We start from the raw sequence: 15,837 nt of genomic DNA on the forward strand, positions 1-15,837 counted from the left end.
ATGTGTTCTGATCTTCATCTAAGTCACAACAATAGACAAACACAGTCTGCTTAAATTGATACCACACAAAATACTATATGTCTGCATGGTTTTATTGAACACAACATGTTAATATTCACAGTGAGGGGGGAAAAAGTATGTGAACCCCTCGACTAATGTTAATCTTTTCTAAGAGCTAATTGGATGTGTTGGTTAAAGATGTCCTGCCCTATAAAAAACACACACCAGTTTTGAGTTTGCTGTTTTTATAAGACGCATTGCTTTATGTGAATCACGCCTCGCACAAAAGATCAAGCTCTCAGAAGACCTACGTTCAAAAATTGTTGACTTGTAGCATAAAGCTGGAAAGGATTACCAAAAAAAGTATCTCTAAAAGCCTTGATGTTCACGTGTCCACGGTAAGGGAGAGACATTCTACAAATGGAGAAAGTTCAGCACTGTTGCTGCTACTCTCTCTAGATGTGGTAAAGTCCTGTAAAGATGACTGCAAGAGCACAGCACAGCGCAGAATGATCAATGAGGTGAGGAAGAATCCTAGAGTGTCAGCTGAAGACTTACAGAAATCTCTGACATTTTTGTTGTTAAATCTACAATAAGGTTTAAAGGTTTAAATATTAAACAAGAATGAAGTTCATGGGAGGACACCACGGAGGAAGCCACTGCTGTCCAAAAAAAAAACCCGAAAAAAAAACATTGCTGCACGTTTTGAAGTTTGCAAAAAAAAGAGCACCTGGATATACTGTGCACAGATTAACCAACGCCTTCTGGAGAGTCCTGACCTCCTGAACCCAGTTGAGATGCTGTGGCATCATGACCTCAAGAGAGCGATTCACACCAGATATCCCATAATATTATAGCTGAACTGAAACAGTTTAGTGAAGAGGAATGATCCAGAATTCCTCCTGACCGTTCTGCAGGTCTGATCTGCAGCTACAGGAAACCATTGGTTGAGGTTTTTGCTGCCAAAGGAGGATCAACCAGTTATTAAATCCAAAGATTCACATACTTTTCCTCCTCACTGTGAATGTTAACATGTTGTGTTCAATAAAACCATGCAAACGTATATATTTATTGTGTGGTATCAGTTTAAGCAGACTGTGTTTGTCTATTGTTGGGACGTAGATGAAGATCAGAACACATTTAATAATCAATTTATGCAGAAATTCAAGTATAATCCCAAAGAGTTCACATACTTTTTCTTGCAACTGTAGACAGCTCCTAGCAACAACTGTGGGTAAATATGCTGCAGGATCCATACAGAACCTGTACACCTCCACAATACATAACCACCTCAATCTCATCCTATATCCAGGGTCCAACAGGGTCTAAACTAAAGCCTCCCTTCAGTTATAGTACCCTTTAACCCAATAAACCTGTCTGACAACATGAAGCAGATAAAAGATCTCAAAAAGCAACACATTAGGCCCTGATCTGAAGAAACTCAACAACAGATGAGAAAACTGTAAAGTCATTGATCATCTATCAGTCTGGAAAAGGTTATAAAGTCATTTCTAAAGCTTTGAGACTCCAGAGAACCACAGTGATTCACTATTATTCACTAATGGAGAAAAAACATGGAACACTGGTGAACTTTCCCAGGAGTGACCGGCCGACCGAACAAAATTACTCCAAAAGGGCATGAAGAACTCATCCAGGAGATCCTAAAAGAACCCAGAACTACATTTAAAGATTGCAGGATCTCACTCACATCAGTTAAGATCAGTGTTAATGATTCAATAATAAGATCTAAAGACTAGTAAGAATAATAAGAAACAATAAGGACTGATGAGACAAATAAGAACTTTTTAAAAAGTGTGTGTGTCCCGTTACATCTGGACTAAAACTAACACACAATTTCAAACTGAAAGTCAAACATGCTTTTAAAAAGTTGATTTCCATTAAAAAAATGCATTTTATATTTAACCAGGTAATCTTTGTCGAACTAGAGCCTCCTTTTAGTTACAGTACAGTTGAACCCCATTAACATTCACAGAAGTGACTGGTGTACTAATATTACTCCAAAAGGGCATGGACAGCTCATCCAGGAGGTCACAAAAGAACCCAGAACATCATTTAAAGAACTGCAGGATCTCACTCGTCTCAATTAAGTTCAGTGTTAGTGATTTAAAAATGGACAAATGTGGACATTTTTGGAAGAACTTTGTCCCATTGTTACATCTAGCCTAAAACTGACGCAAAACAACAATTATTCAGTTAACAGTTGTCCTGTATGTGGAGCTTCAGTATTAGTGTAATTGGGATTTTTTAGTGGTGATAATGGAGGTCAGTGAGTTTCCTCAGAGCCCCTATAGCATTATAGCAGTGCTTTCACACCAAACACAGCCTGAGTGGAAAATCACCTGCACTCCTGACTGTTTACGGACCATTTCTCTTCTACCTGACATCCCTGCTTCTTGCTGCTGCTGGTGGTGTGTGTGTGTACGTGATCTCAGGTGTGTAAAGGTAAATAAGGTGTACGGTCAGTCACCTGCACACCACTCAGCACCGGTACTGATCAACATAAACCCCTCAACAAAGCCCAACTAATGAGGCAACATGGGGATAATGCAGCGATTAAAAATTAAAAATTAAAAGTAAGTAATGCTCATCTGATTTAGTACTTTTCTTTAATATTTGGTGATAAAAAAGAGAGAGAGTTTTTTATTAGTGTACTCTAAATGTAAACATACAGCTCTGGAAAAAATAAATAAGAGAGCACTTAAAAATGATGAGTTTCTTTGATTTTACCAAATTGAAAACCTCTGGAATATAATCAAGAGGAAGATGGATGATCACAAACCATCAAACCACCAAACTGAACTGCATGAATTTTTGCACCAAAAGCAGTGTGAAAGAGGAGAACATGCCAAATGCAAGAAAACTGTGAGTTATTCCACCAAATATTGATTCAGTTCAAAAGGCTTGTAGTGTAAACCTGGCATAAGTAAAAAAAAAATCTTCTGAAATATTTCAAGATCTCGCAAATAGACAATCAAAAATGTTATGATGGAACTGGCACTCATCAGGACCGCCCCAGGAAAAGAAAATAAAGAATTCCTTAGAACTATGCTAAAGAACTTCTTAAGAACTGTCTCTACGCTTTATTGTTTAACGCATTTCATAAATTTCAGATCAACAAAAGATCAACAAAAGCCTCCAATAGTAAATTTAACTAATAAAAACAGCTGCAATAAAAAATCTAACTCGCATAAGTGAGTATAAAAACACATTTTAGAACATTTTAGAGAGGTGGAGTCTCTCAGAAGCAAAGCTGAAAATTCTAAAACATCTAAAAATTTGTAAAACCATTTCTAAAAAGTGTTCCTCAACATGAAATTGTAAAGACTTAATATTTCCCAATAATATATCATAATCAGTGTTGGTAGTAACGGCGTTAAAACTAGCGGCGTTACTAACGCCGTTACTTTTTTTCAGTAACGAGTAATCTAACTAATTACTATGACTGTAACTATAACGCCGTTACCATTTCCGACACCCCGTTACTGCACGTTACTTTAGCCGATTTTTTTTTTTGTTTTAACTTCGCTTTGCCCTGGTTAACCCCTCCTCTGTCCGGTGAACTTGAGCTTCTGGTCGCTGTGCCTGTGGTTTGGCGTGGTGAAGTGAGGCACAATTGTGACGATTTGCTGCTCTAATTAATTCAGTGATTGCCGTGGACAACCCAAGTTCCGAATTAAGGACGTTAAGCTCTTTTTAGCTGCTCCGGTTTTTGTGGTGCTGCTGCTTTCTATTTTAGAGCTTAGATTCTCTGCCCGAATCCCACCTGACCTGAGGACCGACCCGAAATCAGGCTCCTATTTTTATTTTATATAAAGCTCTGGTGTGATAATCACAATGTTGCTAAGTAACCAATTATTATTGTTCACTAAAGCGAACGAAATAGCGAAAACTGAAAGTGAAAAAACATTTGTGTTAACTGAATCTAATAAAAACGGTACTTAAAAGTAAAAAACAACTCGAACTGTATTTTGTGTTTATAAAACTAACTAAAACGAACTGAAATTACTGATAGAATACCCTCATTTTCGTGTTTAATTTATTTATAAGCGCTGTTGTACAGCGGAGTTGTACAGCGGAGTTGTACAGCGGGCGGTGTCATGCCTAGTTCTATGCTTTTATGTTATAGTGTTAATTAACATAATTCTGATCATATTTCGCTCATTCAATCAGCCCGAAAACAGACAGTTTATGGTTTGGGTTGGCTCGGGCTCATGATGACAGTTTATGGTTTGGGCAGAACGTGCACGGGCTCCGGCTGGGTCGGGTGGGATTTTTTGGTCCCGATCTAAGCTCTATTCCCTTTTGGTGAAGCTGTTATATTAATACCATTTTAACGGTCATTAGATTGTTGTTTTTGTCCATTATTTTGTTTTGTTTATATATACATATTTCCTTTGAGTGTGGCTTGGTTTGTTTAATTTCATCCCCAGACGCGTTTTTCCGTTTTTTCCGCTTTTTTCAGTATTACAAGTTTTAGTAATTTTCTTTGGTTCTGTGGAGAATTTCGTTTTTTTCTTTTGAAATTCGTTAGATTATATTTTTGTCAACATTTTGGGTTTATTTTCGTTTGTTATTTCTCTAATAATAATAGTAAATACATAATTGATTTCCTTTTTTTTGAGAGGCGAATAATAAAAGTAACGCATAGTTACTTTTACTGGTAACTAATTACTTTTATAGTGGAGTAACTCCGTTAGTAACTCAGTTACTTTTTTGGAGAAGTAAGGAGTAACTATAACTAATTACTTTTTCAAAGTAACGTGCCCAACACTGATCATAATATATCTACAGCCCATTATATGATCAAAATCACTGTGTATATGGGACTGATGGCTCACGGTCAGTATTTAAGTGGGTGCTGGTGATCTTCAGGCCCTCAGGTGGAACTGCATTAAAAAAAAACAGTCTCTCTGTGTGTTTTTCCAGAGTTTTGTCTAAATTAAATGGCCAAATACCCTAAATTTTGTGGTTTAATACAAAAACTATCCAAAATATGAAGAAACACATATGGAATTATTTAATAAACAAACAAAGTGTTAAACAAACCAGAATATGTTTTATATTTTAGATTCTTCAAAGTAGCTCCTCTTGCTTAGATTAGATCAGTTTTACTCGTCTCTGCTGGATTTTCTCAGTCATTTTTATGATATAGAATCACCTGAAATTCAGGTTTTCAGTTAACAGCTGTGCTGAACTCATCAAGAGTTAATTACTTGAATTTCTTGTAATATTGTAATCCTTATCATGGCAAGAACTACTCAACTATATGAATAAAAAAATACTTTAAGAACAAGTGAAGGTCAGTCAATCTGAAACATTTCACGAACTCGCAAATAGACCATTCAAAAGCGTTATGATGGAACTGGCTCTCATCAGGACCACCTGAGGAAGAGTAGAGCAAGACTTTCTTATGTCGCACAGAAGCTCATTAAGTTCATTACACTTAGTATTTTGGTTTATTTAACATTAACTTAAATTAAGTTACTACATAATCCATTATGAGTTCATTCATAGTCTGGATTACTTACCTATTCATTTATAATGTAAAAAAAATGAGCTGAACTGTGTTTTTCAGGATGAATCTCTCGCTGGTGAAGGAACTGGGGGACCGGGCGGCTCAGGGACGAGCTTTCGGTAACCTTGGCAACACCCACTACCTGCTGGGTAATTTTGTGGAGGCCATCAAGTTCCACCGGGAGGTACGACCCTGACCGATTTCACACCTCATCTCCCAGTCAGACCATCTGATACCATCGCCATGGGAACACTGGGAGCACCAATCGTTGACCATTAGCTTTACTGGGCCTTCAGGGAGATTTTAGAGACTCCTCATATAGTTAATTCTACTGAAAAAGATGGAAAAATGCATAATTTAAATATAGTTTAATAAGTAAAAGGGACCTTGAAGGTTTAATTTTAAGGACATATTCATATTATCCCATCTGTGCCATTTAATTCCCTTTATTCATGTCTTCTGCAGCTTCTTACTGTGATATAGAGTTTATTTTAGAGTTTATTCTAAAATCTGACTGAGATCCTGAGATCCTGAGTTCCTCCTGCAGAGACTCTCCATCGCTAAGGAATTTGGTGATAAAGCAGCGGAGAGAAGAGCCTACAGCAACCTGGGAAACGCTCTGATCTTCCTCGGCCAGTTCAACTCCGCCACAGAGTACTACAGGTAACCTACACTACACTATATTACAGTATAGTACACTATACTATGCTACACTACACTGACATCCAGAGTAGTACAGGTAACCCCAGTAAACCTGTAGTATACCACAGTACACTATACTACAGTACAGTACACTACAGTAGACTACAGTACAATATAGTACAGTACACTACACTACAGTACACTACACTATAGGTTTTATATACGTACTTCAGGCAAACCAAGTAAACCCATAGTTCATTACACTACAGTACACTACATTATACTACACAATCATACACTACACTACACTATACTGTACTACACTACAGTACAATATGGTACAATACAGTACAGTACACTACACTAACTACACTACAGTACAGTATACTTTATTGCACTACACTACAGAACACTACACTACAGTACAATACACTATAGGTACTATATAGAGGTACTATAGGTAACCCAAGTAAACCCATACAACACTACAGTACAGTACACTACACTACACAACAGTACAGTACACTATACTAAACTACAGTACAGTACAGTACACTACAGTACACTATACTAAACTACAGTACAGTACACTTCACTACAGTATAGTACACTATACTACACAACACTACAGGTAACCCCAGTAAACCCAATAGTACACTACACTACAATACAATACAGTAACCTACACTACACTATACTGCATTACACTGCATTATACTACACTAGACTACACTACACTACACTACGCTACACTATTCTATATTAAACTACACTGACTGAGTACTACAGGTTACCCCAGTAAACACACACTACACTACAGTACAGTACACTACAGTAAACTAGACTACAGTACATTACAGTACACTTCACTACACAACAGTACAGTACAGTACACTTCACTACAATATAGTACACTATACTACACAACACTACAGGTAACCCCAGTAAACCCAATAGTACACTACCCTACACTAAACTACACTACAATACAGTAACCTACACTACACTACACTACACTATACTGCATTACACTGCATTATACTACACTAGACTACACTACACTATTCTATATTAAACTACACTGACTGAGTACTACAGGTTACCCCAGTAAACACACACTACACTACACTGCGGTACAGTATACTATACTACAGTACACTACACTATAATATAACACACTACAGTACACTAAACTACACGATTTAACCAAATTGTGCCAAGTGTGAGTACACCTTTAAATTACACTGACACCCAGAGTACTGCAGGTAACCCCAGTAAACCCATATGGCACTACACTACACTATACTATACTATACTATATTCAACTACACATCCTACAGGTAACCCAAGTAAACACACACTACACTACACTATACTACACTACACTTTACTATACTATAGTATACTATACTAAACTATACTATACTATACTATATTCAACTACACATCCTACAGGTAACCCAAGTAAACACACACTACACTACACTATACTACACTACACTTTACTATACTATACTATACTATACTAAACTATACTATACTATACTATACTATATTCAACTACACATCCTACAGGTAACCCAAGTAAACACACACTACACTACACTATACTACACTTTACTATACTATACTATACTATACTATACTATACTATACTATACTATACTATATTCAACTACACATCCTACAGGTAACCCAAGTAAACACACACTACACTACACTATACTACACTACACTTTACTATACTATACTATACTATACTATATTCAACTACACATCGTAATGGTAACCCAAGTAAACACACACTACACTACACTATACTTTACTATACTATACTATACTATACTATACTATACTATACTATATTCAACTACACGTCCTACAGGTAACCCAAGTAAACACACACTACACTACACTACACTTTACTATACTATACTATACTATACTATACTATATTCAACTACACGTCCTACAGGTAACCCAAGTAATCACACACTACACTACACTATACTACACTACACTTTACTATACTATACTATACTATACTATATTCAACTACACATCCTACAGGTAACCCAAGTAAACACACACTACACTACACTATACTACACTACACTTTACTATACTATACTATACTATATTCAACTACACATCCTACAGGTAACCCAAGTAAACACACACTACACTACACTACACTTTACTATACTATACTATACTATACTATATTCAACTACACATCCTACAGGTAACCCAAGTAAACACACACTACACTACACTATACTACACTACACTTTACTATACTATACTATACTATATTCAACTACACATCCTACAGGTAACCCAAGTAAACACACACTACACTACACTACACTTTACTATACTATACTATACTATACTATATTCAACTACACATCCTACAGGTAACCCAAGTAAACACACACTACACTACACTATACTACACTACACTTTACTATACTATACTATACTATACTATACTATACTATATTCAACTACACGTCCTACAGGTAACCCAAGTAAACACACACTACACTACACTATACTACACAATACTAAAATACACTGACACAGTTTCTAAAAAGATGGTGATGGACATTCCTGGTAGTAGAAGGTACTTTGTTATCATAGTGGGGGTAACAAAGTTCCACCGTTGGGGAACTCTGATTAGAACAGTCTGGATTGTAATTTGCTAAACTAAGGGACGTTCACTGGAGGAGAGCAGCAGCCTTCAACACACTAAAATACACTACACTGCACTATACTGACACCCAGAGGACTGCAGTGGTTCAACACACATCACTAATCATTTATACAGTCCTGTAAAACTAGGACAAAACATTAAAATCTTATTTTTTCGTCTTTTTGAACAAATTTTGTCATATTTGGAGAGGTGGAACTTATAACTACACACTTCTACAAAAGTTTTATAAAAGTACTTATTTGTGTAGTTTTATAAAAAAAAACTTTCACAAATAAAACTGAAGGAAATACTTGTTGTTACTTGTAAAGTAAAATGTAAAATGTAACAAACAAAAATGTACATCTTCATTTTAACAGATTTTTTTTCCTAATGGAAATTCTCTTGTGCTGGATTATGCCTAGTTACTGTGAAGGATATATAGGTGTTGGTTGCTAAATTGTTGCTATGGTGATTGCAATAAGGTGTTGTTAATGTGTTGCTAAGCAGTGGCTATGCTGTTGTTAGGTGGTTGGTAAGTGGATGCTGGGTGATCACTAAGGTAATGGGTTGCTAGGGTGTTGCTATGGTGGTTGTTAAGGTGCTAAGTTGTTGTTATGGTGGTTGCTAAGGTGTTGCTGTCACACAGGGATATTCAATTATTGCACAAATGTTGGTGTTTTTATTGGATGCTTACTGAATTAATACTATTGCACTCATCTAAAAGCTGTATACAAGCACCCTATTGTTACTTGTAGTTACTGAATAATAATTATTAACATTAATGATGAAATAAAATATATTTTAAGGAGTTTCTGATCTGATAGTTGTGTGCGTAACCCCAGCGTTTCTGTGTTTGTGTATCAGGAAGACGCTGCAGTTGTCTCGGCAGCTGAAGGATCAGGTGATGGAGGCTCAGGCCTGCTACAGTCTGGGGAACACCTACACCCTGCTGCAGCAGTACGACCGCACCATCGACTACCACCTTAAACACCTGCTCATCGCCCAGGAGCTCAACGACAGGTCAGAACACCACAGCGTCCACCTCTAACTAAAACTAAAACTACCTTTCATTCAGAGACTAGATTAGGACTGAGTGGTAAGACAAGACAAGACAAGATATGACAAGACAAAACAAGATACGACAAGTGAAGGCAAGACAAGGCAAAACAAGACAAGACGAGATAAGACAAAGCAAGTCAAGACAAGACAACACAAAACCAGACAAGACAAGACAACACAAGGCTAAACAAGACATGATAAGACAAAACATTACAACACAAGACAAGGCAAAACAAAACAAGCCAATATACAAGAAGACTAGACAAGACAAGACAAAATAAAATGAGACAAGACAAGACAAAACAAGACAGGACAAGTCAAGACAAAACAGGACAGCATAAGTCAAGACAAGACAACAAAACAAGAGACAAAACAAGACAAGATACAACAAGACAAGGCAAGACAAGACAACACGAGACAACACAACACAGAAGGAGACAAAACAAAACGAGACAAGACAGAACAAGACAAGTCAAGAGAAAACAAGGCAACAACACAACACAAAAGGAGACAAAACAAAACAAGATAAGACAAGACAGGACAAGACAAAACAAGACAGGACAAGGCAAGACAAGATATGACAAGACAAGACAAGATACAAGACAACACAAAATGAGGCAAGACAAGACAAAACGAGACAAGACAAGATAAGACATGACAAGACCAGACCAGAATAGACCAGGCCAGACAAGATAAGACAACACGACAAGACAACACAAGACAAAACAATACAAGACAAACATACACAATATTTGGCCTCCGTGTATAACCCCTTTGTGCAGTGAACACACACACACACACATTACTCAGTACACATTTAAACAAATGAATATAATTGATAAGTTAATTTATTTCAGTAATTCTTTTTTAAGCGTTTATTTATTTTATTGTTGATGATTATGGATTACAGCCAATGAAAACCCAAAAATCAGTGTCTCAGAAAATTAGAATATTATATAATAAGAGCAATTGGTACTTTTGGCAGTGTGAGCAGTGTGCCAAGTCCTGAAGAAGAAGCATGAAGTGCTGTAAGATTTTGTGGGAAAACAAAACTGCACTGACTTTAGACTTGGACTTTTACCACAACTCTATCAAGCTTTTAACTTTTACACATATAACTTATGTAAATATTAAAACATTCTTTAAAACAACTATACTGAGATCATATATTTATTAGAAGTTAATTTAAATTAGACTGTGATGAGTATAATATGTGATCTAGTAATAGAGTTCTTGGAAAGCAGACTCTGTCCCTGTTCTTAAAGATAAAGATCAAGATGAAGGTGATGATGAAGATGAGATCTGAAGTGGTGCAGATCCCCACAGGCTACAGCAGAGTTTAAATAGAGAACTATATCAGGCCTGAGGTGATGGAGTCCTTCACTCCATCCCTTCAGGACCAGAATTCAGTCTGCTGAGAAACACATTTAGCAGTTCTTCTAACAGTGAAACCACTATTGAAAATGTATTTAAAATGTAAAACTTAAAATTTGTGATTAGCAGAATGTTTTATAAATGTTACAGTAATTTTCTTAGAACATTCAATCTTCAATGTTTCATTTTTAGTTTTAGGAAAGTTACTGGTACCACTTTAAAATAAGACTACCTTTATAAAGAGTTTATAAATGGTTTACAATAAGTTTATTAATAGTTACTAATTAGGTTGTAAATGCCTTAAAATCATTAATAATCAGTTATAACACATACCTAGAAATGACAACACAATAGATGGCTGTGGGTTCACTATTTGGCAAACAAAAGGTCATTGTTGCCCTTTCTACATATGTGTTATAACTGATTATTAATGACTTTTAAGGCATTTACAACCTAATTAATAACCATTAATAAACTAATTGTAAACCATTTATAAACCCTTTATAAAGGTAGTCTTATTATAAAGTGGTACCAAATTACCTTTAATATTCTTTTAGTTGGGAACACTATATAAGGAACATTCTAATAATGTTGTGAGGCAAACAGATATTTCATCATGCGTTTTTAGAACATTTCTGGAACATTATTTCTCTAACATTGCAGACTAACCTTCCTGGAACCTTTTTAAAATGTTGCTAAATGTTTTCACAACGTGTTTCTTTTACTAATTAGAACTGCTAGAACTCAATTAACGACTTTATTGCATCTCACTACTGACCCTAACAATTTGTGATTAGCAGAACGTTTAATAAATGTTACAGTTAATTTTTTTTTTGAAAATTGAATCTGTCACAATTTCTGGATGTTCTGAGAACATTTGTTTTAAAGTCTTTAATGTCTTTAAATGCAACATCAATGTTTCATTTTTTGTTTTAGAAAAGTTAACATTTCCATGATGTTGGTATTTGTCTAGCTGGGAACATTGTGTGAGAAACATTCTAATAACGTTTTCAGAACATTTTGGAACATTATTTCTGTAACATATATCTGTAAGGTTCCTGGAACCTTTTTTAAACATTGCTAAACATTCTTGTAGCATTTTCTGTTAGCCGGGACATTCTTGAACTGTTAGAACTTAGTTAACCACTTTATTACATCACAATGTGGATCTTCTAAAGATTGTAGGTCAATGATGTAACAAAGACTTTGCCTGAATTCTAATAGTTATAAAGACATTTAGAACCTTGTAGAGTTCCTCATTGTAACATATCAAAGGATTTAGTGAATTCTCAGAGCTCTAAAGACATTTAGAACCTTGAAGAGTTCCTCATTGTAACACATCAAAGGCTTTTAATGAATTCTAATAGTTCTAAAGACATTTAGAACCTTGAAGAGTCCCTCATTGTAACACATCAAAGGCTTTTAGTGAATTCTCAGAGTTCTAAAGACATTTAGAACCTTGAAGAGTTCCTCATTGTAACATATCAAAGGATTTAGTGAATTCTCAAAGTTCTAAAGACATTTAGAACCTTGAAGAGTTCCACATTGTAACATATCAAAGGTTTTAGTGAATTCTCAGAGTTCTAAAGACATTTAGAACCTTGAAGAGTTCCTCATTGTAACATATCAAAGGCTTTTAGTGAATTCTCAGAGTTCTAAAGACATTTAGAACCTTGAAGAGTTCCTCGTTGCAACATATCAAAGGCTTTTAGTGAATTCTCAGAGTTCTAAAGACATTTAGAACCTTGAAGAGTTCCTCGTTGCAACATATCAAAGGCTTTTAGTGAATTCTAAGAGTTCAAAAGACATTTATTGATGTTCCACAAAGTGATGCAACAAGGCTTTGACTAAAGTTCTAGCAGTTTATCCACATTTCAAACATATAAAGGTTCTTATGGTAATTCATGATAATTTACCATTTTTCCACAGTACTTTTACAATAGTTCTTTTAATGTACAATCAGTATTATCAGTTCTTTGCACATAAGAACTGAATTATGGGTCTATATACTGACATGCCAAATGTCATGGGAGAGTGTTGAGCTCAGGTTGTACTTGGGTTCTGCAGCAGGACAATGACCCGAAGCACTCAAACAAAAAGTTCACCTCTGAATGGATTAAAAAACAAAACTAAGTCAAGGGTTTTGAAGTGGTCTAGTTAAAGTCTGGATGATTGAGATGCTGTAGATGATCTTAAAGAGTTTTAGACGTTTATGCTGGAAAATCCTCCAATGTGTCTGAATTAAAACTGAAATTCTGTAAAGAAGAGTGGAACAATCGAGTTATTAGATTTAGAGGTCAAACACTTACTCACACAGGGCTAGATTGGTTTGGAAAGATATTTTTTCCTTTAATAAATGAAATTATAATTTAAAAGCTTTTTGTCTGATATTAAAATGTGTTTGTTAATCTGTAAATGTACTGTATATAAGGCCAATAACCTCATATATTGCAGTATTATTTATATTTTGGCTGTTTTTTTGTGTGTTTTTCTGCAGGGTTGGAGAAGGTCGAGCATGCTGGAGTCTGGGAAACGCCTACGTGTCTTTAGGAAACCACCGGCAGGCCCTGCACTACGCCCGTAAACACCTCGACATCTCCAGAGAGGTCAGCGTGAGGACCGTAAAGGACCCACTCTTCCAGCCTCTTACCATAGAAGCTTTAATGAGCCAATATATCAATATTTATGATCATGTTAATCTGTGTGAGGAAAGCTGAGGGAGCAAGTGTGAGATCTGTGAGGTCTGTGCTAATAGACATGCACTAATCTCTCTTTCACACTTGGGACATTCCAGGATTTTGGTACATTTCAGGGGTGGTCACTTCTGAAAATTTGATCTTCAATTTGATCATTTTCAGTCATATATTTATTAAATACAGGTAATAGACTATCAAAAAGTTTGATTCGTCAAGCTCAGGTATCAAAGCAGTTTTTTAAATTAGATTATGCAATATATTTGGTAACTTACAGTAACAGGGTTGCGAGTAACAGGGTTGCAAATCTAGGCTAAGTTGTGGTTTAATCCAGGAACAGATGCTAACTGTAAAATTTAGCTATGTATACAAGATCAAGAACAAACATGGTTATATAAGTATATAAAGTAAATTTTGACTCTACTCATTATTAGTCTTACAATATGAGTAACAGGGTTGAGTTCACTGAGAGACACACACAACTTGAACAAACATATTTGGGAAAAAAAACTTGCTTACTCTTGGTCTTGCCATGTGGGCAGAAAATGTCCTTGTGATGTCACTTCCTTTGTGCCAGTAGACAAATATTTTAACTCTTTCTCTGCAGGTAAAATTCCTTATGGTAACAGGGTTGAGCGCATGTTGTGGGCACAACTTAATAATAGCATAAAAACTGTAACATGCAAAACAATGTAGACCAAAGAAGCTGTTTTCATAAGTAAAGGAGATGCAGATCAACAATATACAAGAGGAAGTCATTTATTTAGAGCTTATTTTAATTGTTAAATTTGCTAAAGGAGTTGGTCACCCGATGAGTGGGACAAGAGAAAACGGCCATTTTTTGAGGTGGTCCAAAGGTATTCGGTCCTTTGGATAATATCTAAGGAGCTTATTTTCCCACCATATTTTACAGTTTGTCTTATAACAAGTACATTTTTCACAAAAAATAATCATTTAGATATTTTGGATGTGTACATTTGAAATTTAAGTGGTGGGACAGGAAATGTACCAAAATCCTGGAATGTCCCACTTACTATATCTCCATTACCATGTTAGAGAGAAAACCTAAGCGAGAAGAACCTGTGTGGATGTATCTGTGCATCACAGATCCTTAAAAAGCTGTATTTTAAAGTTCCTTACAGCTCTTTATAATTTAATTTAATATAATTTAATATAATTTATTTCTGACACATGTAAAATGAGACTTCGCTTCTTTTTAAACTGCTGCTGATGCTTTAGCATTGCCAAGTAGCATCACAGCGCTAACGCTCGGAGTAAAGCGCAGCGACTCGGTTCTGATACATCAGCTCACAGACGCAGCCTTGTGCTGATCAACATCACCCTAGGAGTGATAAGGGGAAAGAGGAAAGAACACCATCTACTGTACCCACCCAGAGAGATAGAGAAAGACCAATCATGCTCTCTCGCGAATCCGGCAGCTGATGGCAAGCTGCATGACCAGGATTCGAAGCAGTGATCTCCAAATCATAGTAGATCATGGATAAAGCTCCCTTTATCCTTTTTAATTTAGCTAATAAAGTTCCTAAAAGCATCACTACAGGTCAGTGTGTGAATCTGTGATCATGATATTTGATAATTTATAGAAATTAGTAGTGCTTTAGGGTTAATTCTGGAGATAAAACTAAACTAGTTCCTTCTAAAAGTCTATTTTTTGCTTCTACAGGAAGTCATTTTCAAATATTTTAATAATTCAAATACTTTAATTAAATGTAAACTTCTACATGTTTCATGTTTCAACTAGTTCAGACATGTTAAAATACAATAAATTCTAAAATTGTTATTGTGTCATTTACATTTCATTAGGATTTTAACCG

The 15,837-nt window shown here is 35.7% G+C and overlaps 1 protein-coding gene across 2 annotated transcripts in view; it reads left to right on the forward strand.

The window, feature by feature from the left end:
* gpsm1b (G protein signaling modulator 1b) overlaps window positions 1-15,837 on the forward strand; it is an 82,706-nt gene that overhangs the window by 29,270 nt on the left and 37,599 nt on the right. For both annotated transcript variants that reach the window (XM_049465888.1, XM_049465886.1), the window contains exons 5-8: window positions 5,597-5,720; window positions 6,084-6,199; window positions 9,741-9,896; window positions 13,807-13,915. In XM_049465888.1, coding sequence (XP_049321845.1) covers window positions 5,597-5,720; window positions 6,084-6,199; window positions 9,741-9,896; window positions 13,807-13,915 — 505 coding nt within the window. The remainder of the gene's footprint in view (window positions 1-5,596; window positions 5,721-6,083; window positions 6,200-9,740; window positions 9,897-13,806; window positions 13,916-15,837) is intronic.

Source organism: Astyanax mexicanus, chromosome 1 (assembly GCF_023375975.1).
Source record: "Astyanax mexicanus isolate ESR-SI-001 chromosome 1, AstMex3_surface, whole genome shotgun sequence".
In the NCBI taxonomy this organism is placed as follows: Eukaryota; Metazoa; Chordata; class Actinopteri; order Characiformes; family Acestrorhamphidae; genus Astyanax; species Astyanax mexicanus.